The sequence below is a fragment of the Musa acuminata genome, chromosome BXJ1-6 (assembly GCF_036884655.1).
Source record: "Musa acuminata AAA Group cultivar baxijiao chromosome BXJ1-6, Cavendish_Baxijiao_AAA, whole genome shotgun sequence".
In the NCBI taxonomy this organism is placed as follows: Eukaryota; Viridiplantae; Streptophyta; class Magnoliopsida; order Zingiberales; family Musaceae; genus Musa; species Musa acuminata.
The window spans coordinates 19,363,796-19,387,263 of NC_088332.1; the positions used below are offsets into that span (position 1 = coordinate 19,363,796).

Consider the following 23,468-nt stretch of genomic DNA (forward strand, 5'->3'; position numbering starts at 1 on the left):
GAAAAGGTAATATTGTTGATTGATATACTTCCATCCTCAGATATCAATATTCATAAAATCTTCCATCAGGATTTAGAATCTTTAATCATCTCATAATTTAATTTTTCTCAAATTCTTTCAGTATTTTCTTTTTCCTTGAGTAAACTAGCAAACTAGATTAGAATTATTTAGCATGTTGCCATGTGACAACTTATGATATGCAAAATAACCCTTAACTAATCAAATTTATTTAAATAAAAGATAAATAAGATTGATTTTGCATTACTTGTTCTAACACATCTTAACCCTCCTTCCCATCTTTTGCAACCCTTGAGTAGTCCTCGAAGGCCCTTGTCTCTAAGGTTCAATTTGGTGTCAGAATTAGAATGGTGCCTCTCCTCCCCTTAGGTGAGAATTTTATCTTGTGGTCGGATTGACATTAAGTGAAATATCTCTATTGTTACTTTTTGGTTTAAGAAGATTAAGTCTGTATCATCTAATATAATTATTTTTTAGGAGGCTAAGCTCTCCGAATGGCGTTAGCCATAGCAATTCAGTTTAGTAGGTTGATTTTTTAGATGTCCTCCAACTCTAAAGGCTATCTAGTTTTAGCCATGGCCTTTTTCTTCTTCACTTTTTCTCTTGGGAGGATGCCCTCGAGGTCCTCACCAAGAGTCTTTGGTCCATTAAAGGATAGCTCTATAACCTTTCTCCTTAGAGGAGATCTAACTTCAAACTCATACATGAGACTATTCATCCTACACCCGTGTGGTTGCAATTGTTGGATGTTCCCTTTGAGTATTGAAATGATAAAATTTTATTTTTTATTACATCTATCTTTGGTAGACCCCTTAAGGTCGATCCCTTCTTGTTGTCCTTTAAGAGGGATAAATTTGTCAGAGTCTATATTAAGGTTGATCTTTTGAAATAAGTGTTGAATCTCGTATTTTAATAATGAAACCAATTGATAATTATGTTTATGTTTTAATTTGTGTTTTGAGTGACGCAGGATACTTCAATCAGGATGAGACAATTAAAGCAGGAAAAATCATGTTGTGTCGGAGGAACATGTCAGAAGATTGGACGTCGGGCCGGTGGATCGGTCGACGTATCGACAGAAGGCTTCGGACCGTGGACTCGGGCATCGGGCCAAGAAGAGTGGGTATTGTGCCAAGGTTATCGAAGTTGCGGAGTCAACTGACCGATTGGGCAATAGGCTGTAGGAGAGGACGATGCGCCGAAGAATTAGACGAAGCGTCGAGGGACCAATGACATGCTGGACAACTTGGTTAATTGCTTAGGATTGATTGTCTTGATCAAAGTTTTGTTTTACATGTGCAGGATTAACTACGATGGAATTAAGACATGCAGCAAGAGTTGCGCCGTAGTCAAGACTATAATTACGTTGGGAGTTCGAGAGTTCGACGGAAGTCCGGACGGTTGTCGGAACTCACCAAGTGGATCATCGCAAGTCCAAGAGTTTGTCGGAAGTCCACCGGAGCATCGCCGAAGGTTCGTCGGATGTTCACTAGAAGTTCGTTGGAAGCTCGCCGGAAGAAGTGATTGACGCACCGGAGCAAGTTGCAGTAAATGTCTTAAAAATATCATAATTAGCATGTAGATTAAGTTAGAAATGAGAAATGATCCCATTAACTTAATCTGGGGGCAATTGGGCCATTGATAGACCCAAATTGGGTCGAATGGATCAACCCATTCGGATCAGAATTCCTGCCAAGCGGTGGCATCGCCAGGGTCGGCGGTGGCACCACCTGGGCTTAGTCTCCGAGCGAGACTGGGTGGTGCATTTTTGAGCTCTAAATTCAAACCAGTTTGGGGCCTATATAAACCCCACAATTTTCTACATGAAAGGGCAACTAAAAGGCACCGAAAATCCAATCCTACTTTGTGATTTTTAGAGCTCAAAAGTGTCGTAAAGGCTAGAAGTTCTTCTCACTCTTTTCTTCCAAGTTTTAATCTTTCAAGTAAGGAGAGAAAATTCTATAAGGGTTGTCTCCTAAGCCCGTCAAAAGGAGTGAAACTGTAAAAGGACGGTTGGCCTTCGCCTATTGAAGGAATGCCTCTAATAAACACCGGTGACCTTGTCGGAGGAGGAAGCCGAAAGTGGATGTAAGTCACATTTGACCGAACCACTCTAAAATCTGGTTTGCATTTCTTTTATGCTATTTATCTTAACTGCAAGCTGCCTTCCTTACTTTACTTCAAATACGTTTTCATAAGCTTTCAAAGTTATTATCTACACGAAACGACTTTTACGTCGGAATCAGATTTCAATGTACGAACACAGTTTTAAACGTCGAAAGTTTTCTGCTACACCAATTCACACACCCCCCCCCCCCTAGTGCTCTTGATCTTAACAATTGGTATCAAAGCCTCGTTATTTCTCACTTGGATTAACATCCAAGAGAAATGACTCTTTTTGGCAACCAAGAGGGTCACTCTCTTATTCGTCCTCCCTTTTTCAATGGGATGGATTACACTTATTGGAAAACTCGAATGAGAGTTTTCTTGCTTTCGTTGGATTTGAATTTATGGCACATTGTCGAATCCGATTTTAAAAGGTATTCTCTTCCAATGAAAGATCGGAATGATTTAGAGAAGAGGACTTTTTCTTTAAATGCTAGAGCTATGAATGCTCTATTTTGCACCTTAGATAAAATAGAGTTTAATCGGGTTTCTTTGTGCGAAACGGCTTTCGATATTTGGCACACTCTTGAAATCACACACGAAGGCACAAGTAGTGTAAAAGATTCTAAAGTAAATTTTTTGATGCTTGATTTCAAACTTTTTTGAATAAAGCCGAGCGAAACCATTGTTGACATATACACCCGTTTCATGGATGTCGTCAATGGTTTAAAAGCTCTTGGCAAATGTTTCTCGAATTTTGAACTTGTTAGTAAAGTTTTACGATCACTTTCTAAAGCTTGGGAATCAAAAGTAACAGTAATACAAGAAATAAAAGATTTAAATATTTTTTTCACTTGAAGAACTTATCAGTTTATTGATGACATATGAAATGGTGCACAATGCACATGATGAACATGATGAACAAAACAACCTTCCAAAGAACAAGAAGGATTTGAGACATAGAATATTTGAAGACCACTCGAGCATAAGCTCAAGTGATGGTGAACAAGAACTACTCACTAAGAAATTTAAAAAATTAAAGAAACAAAAATTTAAGAACAAAAAGAACGGAACTACTTGCTTTGAACGCAAGAAGAAGAACATAAAATGGGATGAATCGAGCTCCTTCGAAGACGAGAAGAAAATCAAGAAAGGCGATGTGGCAAACTACGCCTTAACGACATTCAACGATGAGGTAATCAAAACTCCCTTAATTTATTTCGAAATTACATGATGCTTTCCATAATGTATTTCCTTTTTTAGTATAGAATTAATTTTCTCAAAAATTGCATGTTTAAATAATATAATGAAAATGCTAATGAATTAGGATTATGCTTATCATGCTTACCTTTCCAATGATTTTAAAAATAATCATGAAAAATGCATATCTTATGATAAATAAATAAAATGATTTTTGATTGAAAATATGAAATCATGCTTGATGATTTAATAATGCATAATGATGTTTTAATACCATGATTGATGATTTTATTTTATGCATGAGATTTTAAAGTTATACATGATGATTTTTGTGGTTTATTGATCTTGATGGTTTTTATGATGGAATTTATTTTTCGATCCTAAACGATTGATGATATATATTCTTTTTGGCACAAAAAGGACAAAGGCATGCTTGTATGAAACAACTAAATAGAGAAAAGCATTTTTCTTGAAAAAAAATTTTCTCTATCTTATTGACTTTGATGAATCTATTTTATCATCTTTTTATGAATCTCTTGAAAATGATTTTGATTTGATGATTTGAATTTGAATGGGCTTTATCTTGATTTTTTTGAAATTTAAAACTTGAGATTTACTCTATAAAAATTGAGATCTTTTATCCTCAATGTTTCTTTTTGCCATCTACCATCCAAATGAATCATAATTGGTACTATTGCTATATTTCTTCTTGTTGTGTACTAAAGAGAAAATTTTTCTAAATGAATCATGATTTTTCGGAACAGTAATTTTTTTTATGATTCATAATGAATTGAGAAATTTTATATGCTTAAGTTAATATCTTGTTCTTATACAAGATTGAATGAATTTTATCTATATCATGATCTCCTAAGAATTCCTTTTATTTTTTATTTAAAGAGGAGATGTGTCAAAATGAATCATGTCTTTTGGTATTCAAGTGATTTTATCTTTCATGACATGATGTGATTGTATTTATGACTTGTATGCCTTGAAATGATTAAAATATTTTACACTATTTTGTTCTTCCCTTCTTCTTTCTTGTTTACAATGATAAAATGAGGAGAAATTTAGATCATGCATGGTAGGATATAATTGCTATGATGAGAATTTTACACAATTACATACCTTAATAACATGTTGGAAATTATGTTTTGGATACAAAAATTTCCATGATAATAAACATGTTTTATCTTCATGATTGAATTTGAAAATTTATAGCAAAACCTTGTACGAATGCATAAAAGTGTTCAATTTTATTTTCAGATCTTCTAGATCCTAACAATCGGATTTTCTCAATACATTATTCTCTTCCGGACTTAATAAACATGTGTCATATCAAGTTTGATTCATATCATTGATTTTTGACATATGGAATCAACTAACAAATGCATCTCTCATAGACTTATCATGTGAAAAATATCTTTCGAGAAATGGATTTGATGATTCTGTTAGGACTCTAGCTAGGAGAGTCCTAATTGAGAGGGGCATTCATGTAAAACCTACCTAAGCTGACCCCTATTAAAGAGGTAAAGAGGCTGGCTAGGGTTAGGAGGTTGTTTCTTAGAGAAGAATTAGGAGTTGTAAAGGAATAGGAGTCTTAAGAATTAGAAGTTGTAAAGGAATAGGAGTCTTAAGTAGGAGTCCTATTAGGAGTTGGTTAGAAGTAGGAGTCTTGAGTAGGATTCCTATTAGGAGTTAGGGTTTAGAAGCCCTATAAATAGTCATGTATTCCTTCTCTTTTCATAAGCAATAGATGAATCTTTTCTGCAGCCTTTGAGCAGCAACTTGGAGGGAGGAACCCCTATAGAGTTCCAAGGAGGCCGATCCCCTAAAGAGATCAACCCCAAGTTTAGAATCTGCAAGGATTCTAACAGATTCCTTCTTATATCTTTAGAGAAATAGTTTTACGTGCAAGGATTTGATTCAAACACATATGTTGATCCTTGTAAAAATGAAGTGTGCTTTAATATCTTATCAATTTTTACCTCATTCGAGTAAGCTCACAAGTGACTTTCCTCCTTCATGCAAAAAGATAATAACAGATAAAGAGGAAAAGGCAATGAAAGCTATCTTTATGTCATGTTTTCCTTGAGATATTTGTATAATTGATATCCTATCACTCATTGTTGAAAAATGACATAAACCTAGTTATGACATGAATCATTACCGCACTTACATTTAAAATTTGCTTATATCGTTCTCCTTTTTGTTGATGACAAAAGGGGAGAAATATATAAATTGATACTATGAGTGTCATATTTGAATGAAAAATATATGAATTGATGCTATGAGTGTCATATTTGAATTTGAATTATGTTAAGATATCAAAAGAAGCTTGCATCAAAATATATAGTAAATTGATGATAGAAATGCTATGATAGCCATATGCTATGTTTGCATCATGTTAAGATATTAAGAACTTGCATCGTAATTTTACTTGCTGATATCTTATCATGTGATGAAATACTATAATTTGTTGCTAAAATGATGCATGCAATACTTATGCTTTTTATTATGATGTATGTGATGTATTGCATATGATATGAATCATGATTAAAATTGCCTTAATTTGAATTCAAGGTTTATCTCAATTATGATATTTTGAAATAAGAATGATTACTCACCTTTGTCATGATTTAGAAATTGACATAAAGGGTCTTCCCTTCTTTAGAAAGGGTCTTCCCTTCTTTTTGACAATGACAAAGGGGGAGATAGCTAGCTTGCACAATTCAAGAAGAAAGCAAAAATTGTACTTCTCAAAAGAGAAGAAATTGCTATCTTGAACATCACCGAGAATTGCTAGCTTGAAATCTCAAGAAAATGTAAAAATGTGCTATCTTGCCTATCTCAAGATGCAAAACATGCTAACTTGCACTTTGCAATGGAAGCAAAATTGCTAGCTCAAACTTTGCAAAGGAAGCAAAAAAAAATAGCACTTCTCAAAAAAGAAGAAAGAAATTGCTATCTTGAACATCACCAAGAATTGCTAGCTTGAAAAGTCAAAAAGATGCAAAAATATGTTAGCTTGCTCATCTCAAAAGAGAAGCAAAGATTGCTAACTTACATATTTCTAGAAGCAAAAGTGCTATCTTACCTATCGCAAAGAAAAGCAAATATGCCAACTTGCATATCTTTGAATTTGCTATCTTGTATGTTGTAAAACTTGCATATCTAAAACTTGATAGCTTGAATGTTCTATGTATGATGTAACACTTGCTAAATTTTTTAGCTTCAAAACCGCATGATGATAAAACTTGATATTATGTTTTTCATGCAATTAGTTAAACTTATATTCCAAACATAAGAATAGTTGTACTTCTCATTTTTGTTGATGACAAAGAGGGAGAAGTATGTCGATGACATGACATGTTATGCATAAGTTTATGATGACATGTTACTTGGATTTTTAAATACAAGAGTTTCTATCAATATGGCATATTGATATGGGGAGTTTGTTTAAACTCTGGGAGTTAAATTTAACTCCGTCATCATAAAAAAGGGGAAGATTGTTGAATCTCGTATTTTGATGATAAAACCAATTGATAATTGTGTTTATGTTTTAATCTGTATTTTGAGTGACGCAGGATGCTTCGATCAGGATGAGACAATTAAAGCAGGAAAAATCATATTGTGCCGGAGGAATATGTCAGAAGATTAGACGTCGGGTCGGTGGATCGGTCGACGTATCGACAGAAGGCTTCGGGCCGTGGACTCGAGCATCGAGCCAAGAAGAGCGGGTATTGTGCCAAGGATATTAGAGTTACGGAGTCAACTGACCAATTGGGTAATAGGCCACAGGAGAGGATGATGCGCCCAAGAATCGAACGAAGCGTCGAGGGACCAATGGCATGCCGAACAACTTGGTTAATTGCTTAGGATTGATTGTCTCGATCAAAGTTTTATTTTACATGTGTAGGATTAACTACGATGGAATTAAGACATATAGCAGGAGTTGCGCCGGAGTTAAGACTATGATCACATTGGGAGTTCGAGAGTTCGACGGAAGTCCGGACGGTCATCGGAGGTTCTACGGGAACAAATCCGAGAAGTCTAGGAGCTTGTCAAAGAAGCTCGTCGGAACTCGCCAAGTGGATCGTCGCAAGTCCAGGAGTTTGCCGGAAGTCCACCGAAGCATCGCCGAAGGTTCATCGGAAGTTCGTCGGAAGCTCGCCGGAAGAAGAAATTGATGCACCGGAGCAAGTTGCAGTAAATATCTTAAGAAATATTGTAGTTAGCATGCAGATTAAGTTAGGAATGGGAGGTGATCCCATTAACTTAATCTGGGGGCAATTGAGCCCTTGATAGATCCAAATTGGGCCGAATGGATCAACCCATTCGGACCAGAATTCTGGCCAAGCGGTGGCACCGCTAGGGTCGGCGGTGGCACCACCTGGGCTCAGTCTCTGAGCGAGACTGGGTGGTGCAACCGCCCCAATCAGGCGGTGGCACTGCCAGAGCTCAGTCTTCGAGCTCTATCAAGCGGTCGTACCGCCCACTCTAGCGGTAGTACCGCCAAGACCCCGAAAATCAGGGAGATGATATTTTTGAGCTCCAAATTCAAACCAGTAAACCCCACCCTTTCCTGCATGAAAGGAAAACCAAAAGGCACCGAAAATCCAATCTTACTCTGTGATATTTAGAGCTCAAAAGTGTTATAAAGGCTAGAAGTTCTTCTCCCTCTTTTCTTCCATGTTTTGATCTTTCAAGAGAGGAGAGAAAATTCTATAAGGGTCGTCTCCTAAGCCCGTCAAAAGGAGTGAAACTGTAAAAGGGCGGTTGGCCTTCGCCTATTGAAGGAAGGCCTCTAGTAGACACCGGTGACCTCGTCGGAGGAGGAAGCCGAAAGTGGATGTAGGTCACGTTTGACCGAACCACTCTAAAATCTGGTTTGCATTTCTTTTGTGCTATTTATCTTAACTGCAAACTGCCTTCCTTACTTTACTTCAAATACGTTTCCGTAAGCTTTCAAATTTATTATCTACATGAAACGACTTTTACGTCGGAATCGGATTTCAATGTACGAACGCAGTTTTAAACGTCAAAAGTTTTTTGCTACACCAATTCAACCCCCCACCCCCCCCCTCTCAGTGCTCTTGATCCTAACAATAAGGTCTTTGGATTTTTAATCCTTAAGAGGGCTTCTTCAAAGTAGTTTCCCATAAAAATTTGTTAGTAATTTACTTTTGGCGGGTATGTTGAATATGTTAAGAATGAGTCGGCACTAAGAGGGGGGGGGGTGAATTAGTGCAGCGGATAAAAACATTGGTTTCGAAAAATTCTTTTGTACGTCAAAAACTGATCTCGGAAAGTATTTAACTTTAAAGCGTTTGCAAGAATGTAATGAGCAAATAAAGTAAGTAAATTAGTTTGCAATATAAGAATTAAAAGCAGAACAAGAATGCAAATCGATTTATAGTGGTTCGGTCGTCGTGACCTACATCCACTCTACCGATTTATCTTCCGTCGAGGCTACAAGCATCCACTAACGATCTTCCTTTAGTAGGCGAAGATCAACCTCCTTCTTACAACTCTATTCTCCTTTTGCAGGCTTAGGAGAGAACATTTATACCCCCTTTTTATAAAGCTTCACTCACACTCTCCCTTAGAATAGTCTCTAAATTTTAGGAGGAGAGACTCTATACTTTACAAGGGTTTTCAACTCTAGAAATATAGAGTTTTTGTTCACTTTTCTTGCATCTCTATGCAAGAATAGCTAAGGTATTTATAGACCCCAAATGGCTTCAAAAATGGAGCCAAAATTTAAATCCCCCGAAATTTTAGGGTACGGACGGTACCACCGCCTACAGTCTGACACTGGGCGGTACTACCACCTAGAAGATTGTGTCTAGGTGGTACCACCACCTAGACTGACAGTACCACTGCCTAACACAGTCTTAGAGATTGTGCCATGACGATTTCACTTATTTGGTCATTGTTTGAGCCTTTCTCTTGGCCCAACACAGCCCAAACTTAGGCCCAACTATCCTCTAATTGGGTTGGCCTAATTCTAATCTCAATTATGTGCTAACTATGAATTTTAAGACATTTACTAAGCTAAACAAAGTCTGTAAGTCTAGGTTTCTTCCGGCGAGCTTCCGACGATCTTCCGGCGAACTTCCGATGATCTCTTGACAATGTTCCGGCGGACTCCCGGCAAGCTCCTGGACTTCATGATAATCTTCTTGGTGAGTTCTAATGAGCTTTTTTGGTAAGCTTTAGGACTTCGTGATCAATTTCGACAGAACTTTTGACGAATGTCCAAACTTTCGATGAACTCTCAAACTAACAACAAAATTACGTTCTTGACTACGGGACTTCATTTTGCTTTATGCCTTGCTATCGTAGTTAATCCTATACATATAAAAACTAACTTTGATCTAGATAATTATTACAAAGCTTGAATCATGTTGTCCGGCATGTCATTGGTTCATCGACGCTTCGTCCGATTCTTCGGTGCATCGTCCTCTCTTACGGCCTATTGTCCAATCGGTCAGTTAACCTCCGTAACTCCGATATCCTTGGCGCAATATCCATTCTTCTTAGCCCGATGCCCAAATTCATGGCCCGAAGCCTTCTGCCGATACATCGACCGATCCTCCGGTCCAACGTCAAATCTTCTGACATGTTTGCTCCGGCCCAACATGATTCTTCCTGCTTCAATTGTCTCTTATTGATCGAAGTATCCTACGTCGCTCAAAATATATATCAAATCATAAACGCTATCAATTGGTTTCATCATCAAAATCTGAGATTCAATAATATCCCCCTTTTTGCTGATGATAACCAATTGATGATGGAGTTTAAACAAACTTCTAGAGTTTAACCAAACTCCCCCTATCAATATGTCATATTGATAGAAGTCTTGGATTCAAAAATCCAAGCAACATATTATCATAAACTTATGCATAACATCATACTTCTCCCCATTTGTCATCAACAAAAACGAGAAGTGCAACTTTCAAGTGTTTAAGATATAATGTCAAACATTGCATTTATCATCATGCAATTTGTAAGCTAGTAAATATAGCAAGTGTTACATCATATTAGAATATGCAAGCTAGCAAATTTTATATCACTTTATAATATACATAATCACCAAATCATCATTAATTTTAAAGATGTGCATGATTGCAAATTTTGCAAGTTTGTATCTTCACTTCTTAAGATAGGTACGCTAGCAATTTTTTGTGATGTTCAAGATAGCAAGCTCTTTCTTCTCTTTTGATAAGTACAATTTTTGCTTCCTTTGCAAAGTGTAAGGTAGTAAAATTTTACATTATTTTACAATATGCAAGATAGCAATTTGGCAAGTGTTACTTTTCTTTAAAGTACGAAGGCTAACAAGTTTTTGAAAAATAATGCAAGATAACAAGCTAGCAAGATACAATGTTTTACATGAAGCAAGCTAACAAGTTTTGCATTATGCAATCTAGTGAGTTTTTTTTTTGTAAACTTTTTTACACCTTTTGATATATACGAGATAGCATGTTTTTGCATCTACTTAAAATGTGTAAGCTAGCATTTTCTACGTTTCTAGCAATTCTTACTTCATATATCATCATGCAAGTTAGCAATATTTCTCCTCCTTTGTCATTGTCAAGAAGAAGGGCAGAATATAAAGTTGTAATTCTTTTCCCTTTACATCAATTTCTAAACCATGACAAAGGTAAAGTATCATTCTTATGTTTGTGCATCATTAAAACATGCACAATTTCAAAACCTTACATTCCATTTTTCATACATGATACCAAAAATAAATGATCATTATGGGCATATCATACATGATACTCAAGGATTTATCATTTTAGCAACAAATCATAGTATTGCATGCATCATTCCAAGTTATAAATATTTGACATCATGATGGTATCAATTTGTCAAATTACATCTAACCATGCATGATCATAACTTCTTCCCCTTTTGTTATTGTAAACAAGAAAGAAGAAGGGAAGAACATAATGGTATAAAATATTTCAATCATTATAAGGTATACAAGTCATAAATATAAAGAAATCATGTCAAGATAAGACCATTTGAATACCAAAAGACATGATTCATATAATAAATCTCTTCTTTAAATAAAATACTAAGAAAAAAAATTGTAGGAGTACAAAGAAGAGATTTTGATTCAAAAAATCTCAAGTAATTCTAAGAAACCAAGATCATGATTTTGATAAAACTCATTCAAATTCAAATCGTCAAAATCATCAAAATCTCAACATTTCTTTCAAGAGATTCAAAATGGCATAAATAATTTTATTGGTCTCTTTGTAAAAAATCGATAAGATAGAGAAAAAGAAAATTTTCAAGAAAAATGCTTCCCTCCTTTTGTTTCAACATATTGATTGATTTCATACATCATGTTCTTTTCTTTCAAATCCATGTATCATTCATTAATACCAAAAAAGAACTTTCAAAAGATCACAAAAATTATCATGCATAAGTTCAAAATATAAACTCGTTAAACATGCTTTCAAATCATCATTATATTTTCATTAAGACAACAAGCATAGTTTCGTTGAACATAATATTGAATGATTCTTAAAGATATCTAAACTTCTTTAGTTTCAATTTGTGTAATTGACTTTATATTAGCATGCCCAAATATTTGTTCTTATGTCAAAACCATACATCATGTTTGGGATCAAAAAGTAAATTTCGTCATAAAAACCATCCAGACCAAAAAAGTATAACACATTAAACATAAGGCTTCTTTAAATAAGAGATTTGATTCATCTTTTTAATTCCAATGATAATATATTTTTCTTTTTATGTGTTTCATTTTAAGTGATTGATTTCATGTAAGCATACTTTTTTTTATGTCATATCAAAAAAATGTATTATTTTTAAAATCGAAAAAGCAACTTTCATTACAATACAAATCGATAAGCCATAAATCACAAAAATCATCATGCATAATTAAATATAAAATCGTCAAGCATGATACTTACATTATTTCATTATTAAACCATTAAGCATGATTTTATTAAAAATGAAGTATTTTTTAATCATATTTGGATATCATCAATTTAGATACACATTATTATTTTTTAACATATATAGGATTAATCATTAGATTTACATTTTGTTGTATTTTCATAAAATATGTAATTGTCATTATCATTTTTAAAATTACTAGAAAGATAAGCATGATCGTAAAACTTTCAACATTAAACATGCAATTTTCAAAAAAAATATATATAATTTTTTAAACTAAATTAAAAATAACTCACGAAGAACATCAAGTAATTTCAAAGTAAAGTAAACTTTGGGGATGTTGATTATCTCATTGTAGAAAGCCGTTAAGGCATAGTTTGCCACTTCACCTTTGTTGATTTTCTCTTCGTCTTCGAATGAGCTCGATTCATCTCAAAGTACTTTTCTCTTCTTGTGTTTATAGCAAGTAGTTGCGTTCTTTTTGTTCTTTAATTTTTATTTCATGAACTTTTTAAATTTCATAGTGAGGAGTTCAAGTTCACCATCACTTGAGCTTATGCTCGAGTGGTTTTCAATTATTCTAAGTCTGAAATTCTTCTTGTTCTTTGGAAGGTTGTCCTCAAGTTCATTTTGTGCCACATTGGTCATTTCGTAGGTCATTAAAGACCCAATTAGTTCTTCGAGTGGAAGCTTGTTTAAATTCTTGACATCTTGAATGATCGTTACTTTCGGATCCCAACTCTTTGGAAGGGATCTTAATATCCTGTTAACAAGTTTAATTTTTGAAAAACATTTGCCAAAAGCTTTTAAACTATTGACGATATTCGTAAAGCGGGTGAACATGTCAACAATAGTTTCGCTCGGCTTCATTCGAAATAACTCGAAATCATGCATCAAAAATTAATCTTTGAAACTTTTAATCTACTAGTGCCTTCATGTGTGGTTTCAAGAATGTGCCAAATATTGAAAGTCATTTCGCAAGTAGAAACCCGATTGAATTCATTTTTATCTAAGGCGTAAAATAAGACATTCATAGCCTTTGCATTTAAAGAGAAAGTCTTCTTCTCCAACTCATTCCAATTGTTCATTGGAAGAGAAGACTTTTACAAACCAAATTTGACTATATGCCATAAATTCAAATCCAAAGAAAGCAAGAAAACTCTCATTCGAGTTTTTCAATATGTGTAGTCTGTTTCATTGAACAAGGGAGGACAAATGAGAGAGTGACCCTCTTGAAAGCTGAAAAAAGTCATTTCTCTTGAGTGTTAAATCAAATGAGAAATGAACGTGGCTCTGATACCAACTGTTAAGAACGAGTCGACACTAAGAGGGGGGGTGAATTAGTGCAGCGGATAAAAATGTTGGTTTCGAAAAATTCTTTCCTACGTCGAAAATCGATCTCAGAAAGTATTTAAAAGAATGTAATGAGCAAATAAAGTAAGTAAATCAGTTTGCAAAATGAGAATTAAAAGTAGAACAAGAATGCAAACCGATTTATAGTGGATCAGTCGTCGTGACCTACATCCACTCCACTGATTCCTCTTCCGTCGAGACCACCGGCATCCACTAACGATCTTCCTTTAATAGGCAAAGATCAACCTCCTTTTTACAACTCTATTCTCTTTTTGCATGCTCAGGAGAGAACCTTTACACCCCCTTTTTATAAAGCTTCCCTCACACTCTCCCTTAGAATGGTCTCTAAATTTTAGGGGAAGGGATTCTATACTTTACAAGGGTTTTCAACTTTAGAAACATAGAGTCTTTATTCACTTTTCTTGCTTCTCCATGTAGAAATATCTAGGGTATTTATAGACCCCAAATGGCTTCAAAAATGGAGCCAAAATTTAAATCCCCCAAAATTTCAGGGTACGGGCGGTACCACCACCTACAGTCTGATATTGGGTGGTACCACCACCCAATCTGACGGTACCAGTGCCTAGAAGACTGTGTCTAGGTGGTACCACCACCTGACATAGTCTCGGAGACTATGCCACGATGGTTTCACCTGTTTGATCACTGTTTGAGCCTTTCTCTTGTCCCAACACAGCCCAAACTTGGGCCCAACTATCCCTTAATTGGGTTGGCCCAATTCTAATCCCAATTATGTACTAACTATAAATTTTAAGATATTTACTAAGCTAAACAAAGTCTGTAAGTCTAGGTTTCTTCCGGTGAGCTTCCGACGATCTTCCGGTGAACTTCCGATGATCTCTCGGCAATATTCCGGCAGACTCCTAGCAAACTCCTGGACTTCACGACGATCTTCTTGGCGAGTTTCGATGAGCTTCTTTGGCAAGCTCTAGGACTTCTCGGTCAATTCCGACATAACTTCCGATGAACTCTCGAACTCCTAACAAAATTACGTTCTTGACTCTAAGACTTAATTTTGCTTTATGCTTTGCTATCATAGTTAATTCTGCACATATAAAAACCAACTTCGATCTAGACAATTATTACAAAGCTTGAATCATGTTGTCCGGCATGTCATTGGTTCATCGATGCTTCGTCTGATTCTTCGGCGCATCGTCCTCTCTTGCAGCCTATTGCCCAATCGACCGGTTGACCTCCGCAACTCCAATATCCTTAGCGTCATATCTGCTCTTCTTTGCCTGATGCCCGAATTTATGACGTGAAGCCTTTTGCCGATACGTTGACCGATCCTCCGGTCCGACGTCCAATCTTCTGACATGTTTGCTTCGACCCAACATGATTCTTCCTACTTCAATTGTCTCTCCTTGATCGAAGCTTCCTGTGTCGTTCAAAACGTATATCAAATCATAAACACTATCACTTGATTTCATCATCAAAATCCGAGATTCAACATAACATAGAACATCAATGTGTCCGACAAATGAGGCAAGATCAAATTCTACCACTAGTGCGATATAGGATGGCTCTCTTGGAGATGCAACCGCTAGTGCCATGGTTGGGAAACCCTTCCTTGCCAACAAGAACACCCAAATGGAGGATGCGTTTTTTGGACCTTGGATACATGTCCAGAAGAGAGCTCCTATCCGTCGAAGTAGGACTAAGCCATTGATAGAGCCGAGGAAATCGATGGCTTATGGTAATGGGCATGTCCCATGAGATTTAGTTGGGGTTTCTGAGGAAGTTACTGAGGTGCACAGGTTTATAAAGGGTGATGGGTTCCAAGGCAGGGGCGTTCGGCTCAAAGTCTCCTACTCTTGACTCGGTACAAGCGTTTGGAGGACCAAGGAGGTTAGCTTCTTGTCCTCAGAACCCCATCACAACTGTGCCCTCTCATACAATCGTGCTTGGTCGTCCAAATGGCACATCATATCATTTCTTATATCCTACTAATGGCTCTTCCTCTTATGGTATAAGAGGCCTTTGGCACCTACTAATGTTGAGGGCAATATAATCATTTCGATAACTGGCCCCTTCCACTTTTTATGATGCTGCTTTTGGGGGAGGGTAAGTGGATCCCTTTCGTTTGTCCATTTATCCTCTTTGGACAATCCTGACCCTAATCCTCTTAGCTTCCTCTTTTTCTCAACTAGTCTCCATGTGGAAGGGAGTCTTTACAACTCTTAGATCAGGAAGGGGGGAAGAGCTGCTGCCATCGAGGTCAATGGGGTTCATGACCTAAATTTGGAGATTGCCAACTCCACTCTCTTGAAGGACTTTCCCTTGGCCTGTTTGACTTTGAAGATGAACTTTAAGGCTATTGCCTCTAAGTCAAGTTTAAGATGAGTCGTATAAAGAAGCAACATACTTTGACATGGGAAGCATTTCCGGCCTTGGTCCCTTCAGGGAACTCAAAGGGAAGCTCATCATTCTTTAATATATGTTCCTCGTGAAGATCTTTAACTGGAACTGTAGAGGCCTTTGTAAGAGATTGATTGGGGATTTTATTCTTCATCACTACATCACTTTGATTTGCTATTTAGTATGTTCCTCATTCAAATAATATCTAACAATTCTCAAGCTATTCATGTTGTGGATCATTTTTGGTCCTTTTAGCTTCCTCTTGTGTAGACTAGTGAGGTTGTTGATCATTTTTGCTCGTCTCAACTTCCTCTGAGTGGATTAGGATTTTTCTAGTTTTTATTCCCAAATGTTAGAACCCTTCCTACATTAAGGACTTCCACTCAATCTCCTTGCGCAACTGTGAACTATAGAATATTGTCTAAAGCTTTAGTCAATCATCTTAAATCTCTTTTGAATAATCTCATCTCTAAGGAGTAATCTGTCTTCATTGCTAACTACAGCATACATGATAACATACTTATGGCTCAGGAAATAATGTACTCCCATTCATCTTAGTTAAAATTGGCTTGGCGAAAGCTTATGATAAGATTTCTTGGAATGTTGTTATTAATACGCTAGATTCTCTAAATGCCTCATTGGCTGGATTTACTCATGCATCTCCTCCCCTACCTTTGAATGCTTACTCGATGGGAAGCCTTCCCATTGGTTTAAGAGCGGTAGAGGTATCAAACAAAGGGACCAAATATCACCTTTGTCATTGTTTCTTAGCTATTATCCTTTCTCTTGAACTAGGCTTGTGATAGGAACCTGCTCACCCTATTTTGCTTCAAACGTACTTATAAATAGTGTCATCTTCTTTATACTGATAATATCCTTTTGTGCTTTCGTGCTAATAAGAAATCTCGTGACACTATCATCCAAATTCGTAGGTTTTATGAATCCTTAACTAATCTTAAGTTTAATAACCTCAAGTTTTCTATTTACTTTTCACGTAACACTCCTAATGATATTCGAAAGGAATTCTACAACCAATTTAAAGCAGAAAGAGTTGTGCTTATAAATTGTAATGCTTAATGCTTTTCCTTGATATTCTTTGAGTATATCCTGAATGCTTAACTCCAATCGTTTTAACTAATATATCAAAAAGTTTTTGTGACAAAAGAAGGATGGATCACTCTTCCTAAATAACATGGTGGAGTTGCAATTAGTTAGGGATATCCATCACACCAAATTCACCCTCCAAACTAAACATATTGCTCAATATCTTAATAAGGAGGACTTAATCTAGGTTGATATGATGTTTGCCAAATATGATTAGATATCTCCTTGGAATGATAAGATTTGCACCAACATTAGTTGTTGGACTTAGAAACTACTGCATGCATCAATTTGAAATGTGACATTTTTAAATTTATTAATAATGATTCTTACACGGATTTTATGCACGATTTCTAGATTTTGGATATCCCTCTTTCACGTAAGCCCGCTTTCCTTGATGCTACATTTGACTTTTCAGATTTACATGTTGGGTCTTTGATTTCTGATCGCTATTAGAATCTGGAGCTTTTGAATGATCGTTTAATTTGACCCTCGGTGGTGGATGAAATCTCATGGATCAATTTTCCTCTTGATCCTTAGGCAAGATGATGGCTGGTTATGGAGATTCGATAGTCATGCTTGTTAGAGCTGGCCCCAAAAAATTTACCACAAGATAATTTTGGCAACACAACAAAGACAATAAAACGAAACGATAAAACCGACAAGAACACCAGATTTACGTGATTCGATCAATTAACTTTGACCTACATCCACAATTAACTTTGACCTACATCCACAAACGAAAGAGGAGCAAATCACTACTATGAAAAGGGACTATTACAAATGCCTTAGGAAAATGTTTCTAGGCCATAAAATACCCGAAAATACTAAACAAGAAAAACTCAAACTATAAGTCTAAACTATTTAACTAAGTGTGGACTTAAACCAAAGTAAATACTTAGGTTTTCTTGTGGTGCCTCTTGTGGTGCCACTTGTGGTGTATCTGACTTCAAAGCTCAGACCCTTATTCATAGTTCCAATACGAGACAACAAGTCTGATTTTCCCGATATGGGACTATAGGACTTGCCAAACTAACAAATCTCCACCTTGGCATGTCCCAACAAAATTTTCTCCACCTTCTTCATAAAAGCCCCAACGGGCAATCATTAACAATGAACACCAAACAAGTCCAAGCACTGCTTGAACTTGTAAACCGAAAGAGGCTTCGTAAACATATCAGCTGGATTGTCCTTCGTATGAATTTTCTGAACAAGGACTTTTCCCTCAGCAATGGTATCCTATTTGCATCCAACAATTTTCTTACCCGAAGGCGGCTTCACAAAATCCCAAGTTCTATTCCGATGGAAAGATTCAATTTCTTCATTCATTGTAATTAACCACTTAGCGGAATTATCACAAGAAACTGCATCTGAGTAGGAAGTAGGCTCACCAACTTCACTTGTCTCTTCTGCAACAGACAAAGCAAATGCAACCAAATTTGCATATTTTTGTGGTGGTCGAATATCTCTCTGTGGTCTATCCTTGGCTATGGAATATTGCTCTTCTTCTGGATCAACTTCGTTAGTAGACTCAGAATCATCTACTGGTATTCTTTGAGTAGAAGAGTTCAACTGAAAAGAATCTGAACTACTAATCTCAAGCTCCACCTGCTTCTGCGTACTATCATTTGTACAACTAGTAGAATCCTCTTTGGAAGATAACATAAACAATTCATCAAAAGTAACATCTCTACTGATTATAAATTTTGGGGATTTGAGATCAGAACACCATAGTCTGTATCCTTTCACCCCAGAAGCATACCCAAGGAAAATGCACTTTTTAGTTCGAGGCTCTAATTTTCGTTCATTTACATGCATGTATGTTGGACACCCAAAAATTTTAAAATCAGAGTAATCAACAGGAGTACCTGACCAAACTTCCTCTGGAGTTTTAAAGTTAAGTGCTGCAGAAGGAGCGCGATTGACAACGTAACAGGCCATATTAATCGCCTCTGCCCAAAAGTTCTTTGTCAACCCTGCATTTGAGATCATACACCTTGCTCTCTCCAAGAGTGTTCTGTTCATACGTTCGGTCATACCATTTTGCTGAGGCGTCATCCTAACAGTGCGATGCCGAACGATTCCTTCATTTTTGCAGAATTCTTCAAAGTCACCTTCACAAAATTCCATGTCATTATCTGTTCGAAGCCGCTTAATCTGTTTATCTGTTTGCTTCTCAATCAAAGCCTTCCATTATTTAAAGGTTAGAAAAATATCATTTTTATGCTTCAAAAAATAAACCCAAACTTTCTTGGAATAATCGTCAATGAAAGTCAACATATACCTAGCACCACCCTTAGACTGAACATGAGCTGGACTCCAAAGGTCTGAATGAATATAGTCAAGAGTACCTTTCGCTTTGTGAACTGCTGGAGAAGTGAAGCTGGCTCTTTTCTGCTTTCCAAAAATGCAGTGTTCACAAAAGCCTAGTGGCCCAGTACTCTGTCCACAAAGTAGACCTCTTTTGCTCAATATGCTCAAACCTTTTTCGCTCATATGACCCAAACGCATATGCCATAATTTGGTGATGTGACAATGATGATGACGAAACTGCAACCGAACCTGTGACAGTAGTTCCCTGCAGAATATACAAGCTACCAGACCTACAAGCTTTCATAACAACAAGAGCACTTCTAGAAACTTTCATAACTCCACCTTCAGTTGTGTATTTACACCCAATGGCCTCTAGGGTGCCTAAAGAGATGAGATTCTTTTTTAAATCAGGAACATGTCTAACATTAGTGAGCGTCCTCACAATACCATCATGCATTTTAATTCGGATTGTGCCTCTACCAACAACATCACATGCGGCATTATTGCCTATCAAAACAATTCCACCATTATAAGATTCATATGTGGAAAACAAATCCCTATTGGGACACATGTGATAAGAACAACCCGAATCTAAAATCTATTCATTTTTAGACATCGTCCTGTCATCAATAGTAGAGAAAATATTTTCAACATTCTCATCAGTTGCTACACTAACTTCAGCGGATTCAATAATTTTCTCAACAAGTTTTCCCTTTTGCTTTAATTTATTTTTCAATTTAAAGCAATCAGTCTTAATGTGCCCTATTTTATGACAATATCTGCATTCCAAATTTCTATGTCTGGATTTAGATCTAGATTTAGATCTACTACTGTCAAATTCTCTTTTACCCTTTCTCCCCCTAACAACCAGACCCTCAACCTGATTCTCTCTACTTTCCCTAGTGATATTCCTGTCTATCTGCTCCTTAGATTTCAGTGCAAATTTAATTTCTTGATACGAAACTGTTTCTTTTACATAAATCAAAGTATCACGGAAATGCTTAAAAGATTGGGGAAGAGAATACAAGAGTAACAAAGCCTTATCCTCATCATCAATTTTTGCATCTATATTCTCCAAATCCATAACCAAAGAATCAAACTTATCAAGATGTGAGAGTATAGATGTACCTTTAGTCATCCGAAGCATATATAGACTCTGCTTCAAGTAGAGACGATTCTCCACTGTCCTCTTCATGTACAAGGCTTTAAGCTTGTCCCACATGCTCTTAGCCGTAGTCTCCGTAGCTACCTCCTGTAAAACCTCGTCAAAGATATTTAGAATGATGCTTGATCGGGCCTTCTTATCCATACCCGCAAGCTCTTCTTTTGACATATCATTTGGAATGCTCTCGGCTCCCTATAATACCAAATCAACTCCGTCTTGAACTAGAATGGCCTCCATCTTGAGTTGCTACAAGCCGAAGTTGACATTTCTGTCGAATTTCTTGACAACAATCTTTGTTATTATCATCGTTGCCAAAAGATCCCGAAACCAGGCTCTGATACCAGTTTGTTAGAGCTAGCCCCAGAAAATTTACCACAAGGTAATTTTGGTAACATAACAAAGACAATAAAACGAAAAGATAAAACCGACAAGAACACCAGATTTACGTGGTTCGATCAATTAACTTTGACCTACATCCACGGACGAAAGATGATCACTACTATGAAAAGGGACTATTACAAATGCCTTAGGAAGATGTTCCTAGGCCATAAAATACCCGAAAATACTAAACAAAAAAAACTCAAACTATTTCTTGTGGTGCCTCTTGTGGTGCCACTTGTGGTGTATCTGACTTCAAAGCTCAGACCCTTATTTATAGTTCCAATACGAGACAACAAGTCCGATTTTTCCGATGTGGGACTATAGGACTTGCCAAACTAACAATGCTAATGCTATTGCTTAATCTACCTTTAAAGATTTGTAACTGAGTCTATGGATTACTGGAATGGGTGTTGGTGAATAAATGTGTCGTGGTTGATGAGTCAGCATGGCTTGGTCCACGGGTTGATGTCGGGAGTCTTCTGTCGGCTGAGTTAGATGTCGAGGTAGGCTAGGCCCTCTCAACGGGGTGTTGATCGACGTTCCTCGGTCCGAGTGCCATTTGTGTTGAACAGCTCATTCTCCGTCTCTATGCTGGTTTGCAGCTCGTCTTCGTACACTGGATGGCAATTCCCAGGTTAAGACACTCGCAGCCTGATGGTGGTCGCTTTTTTACAAAAATGATCTTCGTCGGGTGATTCCCGAGTTTGGCCCCTCCGACAAGCAAGTCAATAGTTGTTTTTCTCTTCTTTTTTTTCTCTCTCTCTCTGGTTGGATGCCGATCAGGGGCTTTTATACTACTGTACGAGGGTCAGTCATACGCGGGTTTAGCGTGACAACCGATCCTCGAGGGATGAGATGACACTTTTGTACGGCCATCGTCCCGGGACGCGCGGAACGGTGCCGGACAGCGCTATCCCAAGCTTTTGGAACAGGACATACCAAACAATACCTTGGTACGGGTTTTGACTTAGCGTGTGGGAGTGCTCCCCTTGCTGACTCGACTGTAGCACGGCATGATTATGATGTGTCTTCGACCCAAAATATACCTTATCAGGTGGCCATCTTTAGTTTTATCTCGGATTGAGATTTTTTTTTCTTTTTTTTTGCTGAAAACTCCTCCACGTAACCTCCCGACATCTGTTAGGCTTGCTGCTATTAGAATGACCATCAACCCCGTATGTCCCATTTGTAATAACTCTCCGAACACCGTGAAGCATCAATTTTTTGAATATAGTCATGCATTAAAGGTGTAAGAATTAGTTAAGTCAGAAGTTGGAGTGCCTCCTTCCCAATTTTGAATGTTGGAGTGATGGGAGGTAGTTCCTATTGACAAACAACCTGGCATAGTGACGTGATCAGTAAGTATTAGGTGTATCAATCTTGTTTAGTTTCGATTCTTATTTCATTGATAAGAAAGATACAATCAAACAACACATTGTGCCGCTACCCTTTTACAAATCTCATCGACAATTTTGTATGACGATGGTCTTTTTGTATACCATTAAATCATAATAGATTCCTCTTTTCTTAGCCAAAAAGAAAAACAAAAGGATCAATCAATGGGTTTGACAGTCTTAAAGCACGGTAATGGTTTGAATGATATACCAAGATTCTCAAATTCTTTGTTTCTTCCGTTGGTGTTTCACTCACATCGTTACAAATTGCCTCATTTCTCTGGATTACATAGGTAACGTACAAAAAATTATAGAGCTTAATTCTCCCCAAAATCCTGAGGCTGGAGCATCACAAAGATACCACGGAAACTGCCAGTCCTAAATAATCATACACGATCACATATATCTTTGCTTCATGGCCATTGCTATTCGCTGTGGGAGCATTCTGTAGCATGTAACACCGCAAATACAATCATCTTTTGCTAAAATTATGGTTCTTGTTTGCATATGGCTCGGCTCCAATGTTTGTGGAGGCATCTTCACCTTTAGTTCTTCTATAAAACAGCACATAAGCTGCAGCAGATTTAACATCTTCCTCGTTGATAGGTGAAATATGGCTATCATCAAAATTATACCACCTATTTTCATCCAGAAGCTGCATGAGAAAAACGAAATACAACATCCTTTGTTGTTCATTACACATATTTGGAGAAAAAGCTAAAGCCGAGTAGACTAGCAGTAACAATCATGAACTTCATGAAAATACACTGATAAGAAGCCATTTGATATTGTAGAATAATCACGTGTCAATCATAAACAACATAAGATTGCATAACTAAAGAAGAAAGTTGATGACGACAATCACAGAAAATATAATCACGTGTCAATCATAAACAACTTGAATGATGATAACGGTGAAAGCAGTGTGCCTTTCCATGATGGCAAGAACAAGACACTATAGAGGCCAATGTTCCATTGGCCTGCATCTGTGATTTATTAATGTGCTCCAACGTACCATGACATCACTAGGCCATGATGTGCAGGGAATGTGGCTCATCACTAGCAAACTAAGTCGCCTATTGTTGTATCCATACCTTCTTTTTGTATTAACAGATCAAATGGTG

At 36.9% G+C, this 23,468-nt stretch overlaps 1 protein-coding gene across 2 annotated transcripts in view; it reads right to left on the bottom strand.

Annotated features, from left to right (window-relative positions):
* Positions 1-22,530: 22,530 nt before the first annotated feature.
* Positions 22,531-23,468, bottom strand: part of LOC103988653 (ubiquitin carboxyl-terminal hydrolase 5) — a 48,930-nt gene continuing 47,992 nt past the window's right edge. Inside the window, exon 13 of one of the 2 annotated variants that reach the window (XM_009407252.3) lies at positions 22,531-22,999. In XM_009407252.3, the coding sequence (XP_009405527.2) occupies positions 22,817-22,999 (183 nt within the window). In that variant the 3' untranslated portion in view covers positions 22,531-22,816. The remainder of the gene's footprint in view (positions 23,000-23,468) is intronic. The other variant, XM_065187941.1, reaches the window with a different exon arrangement.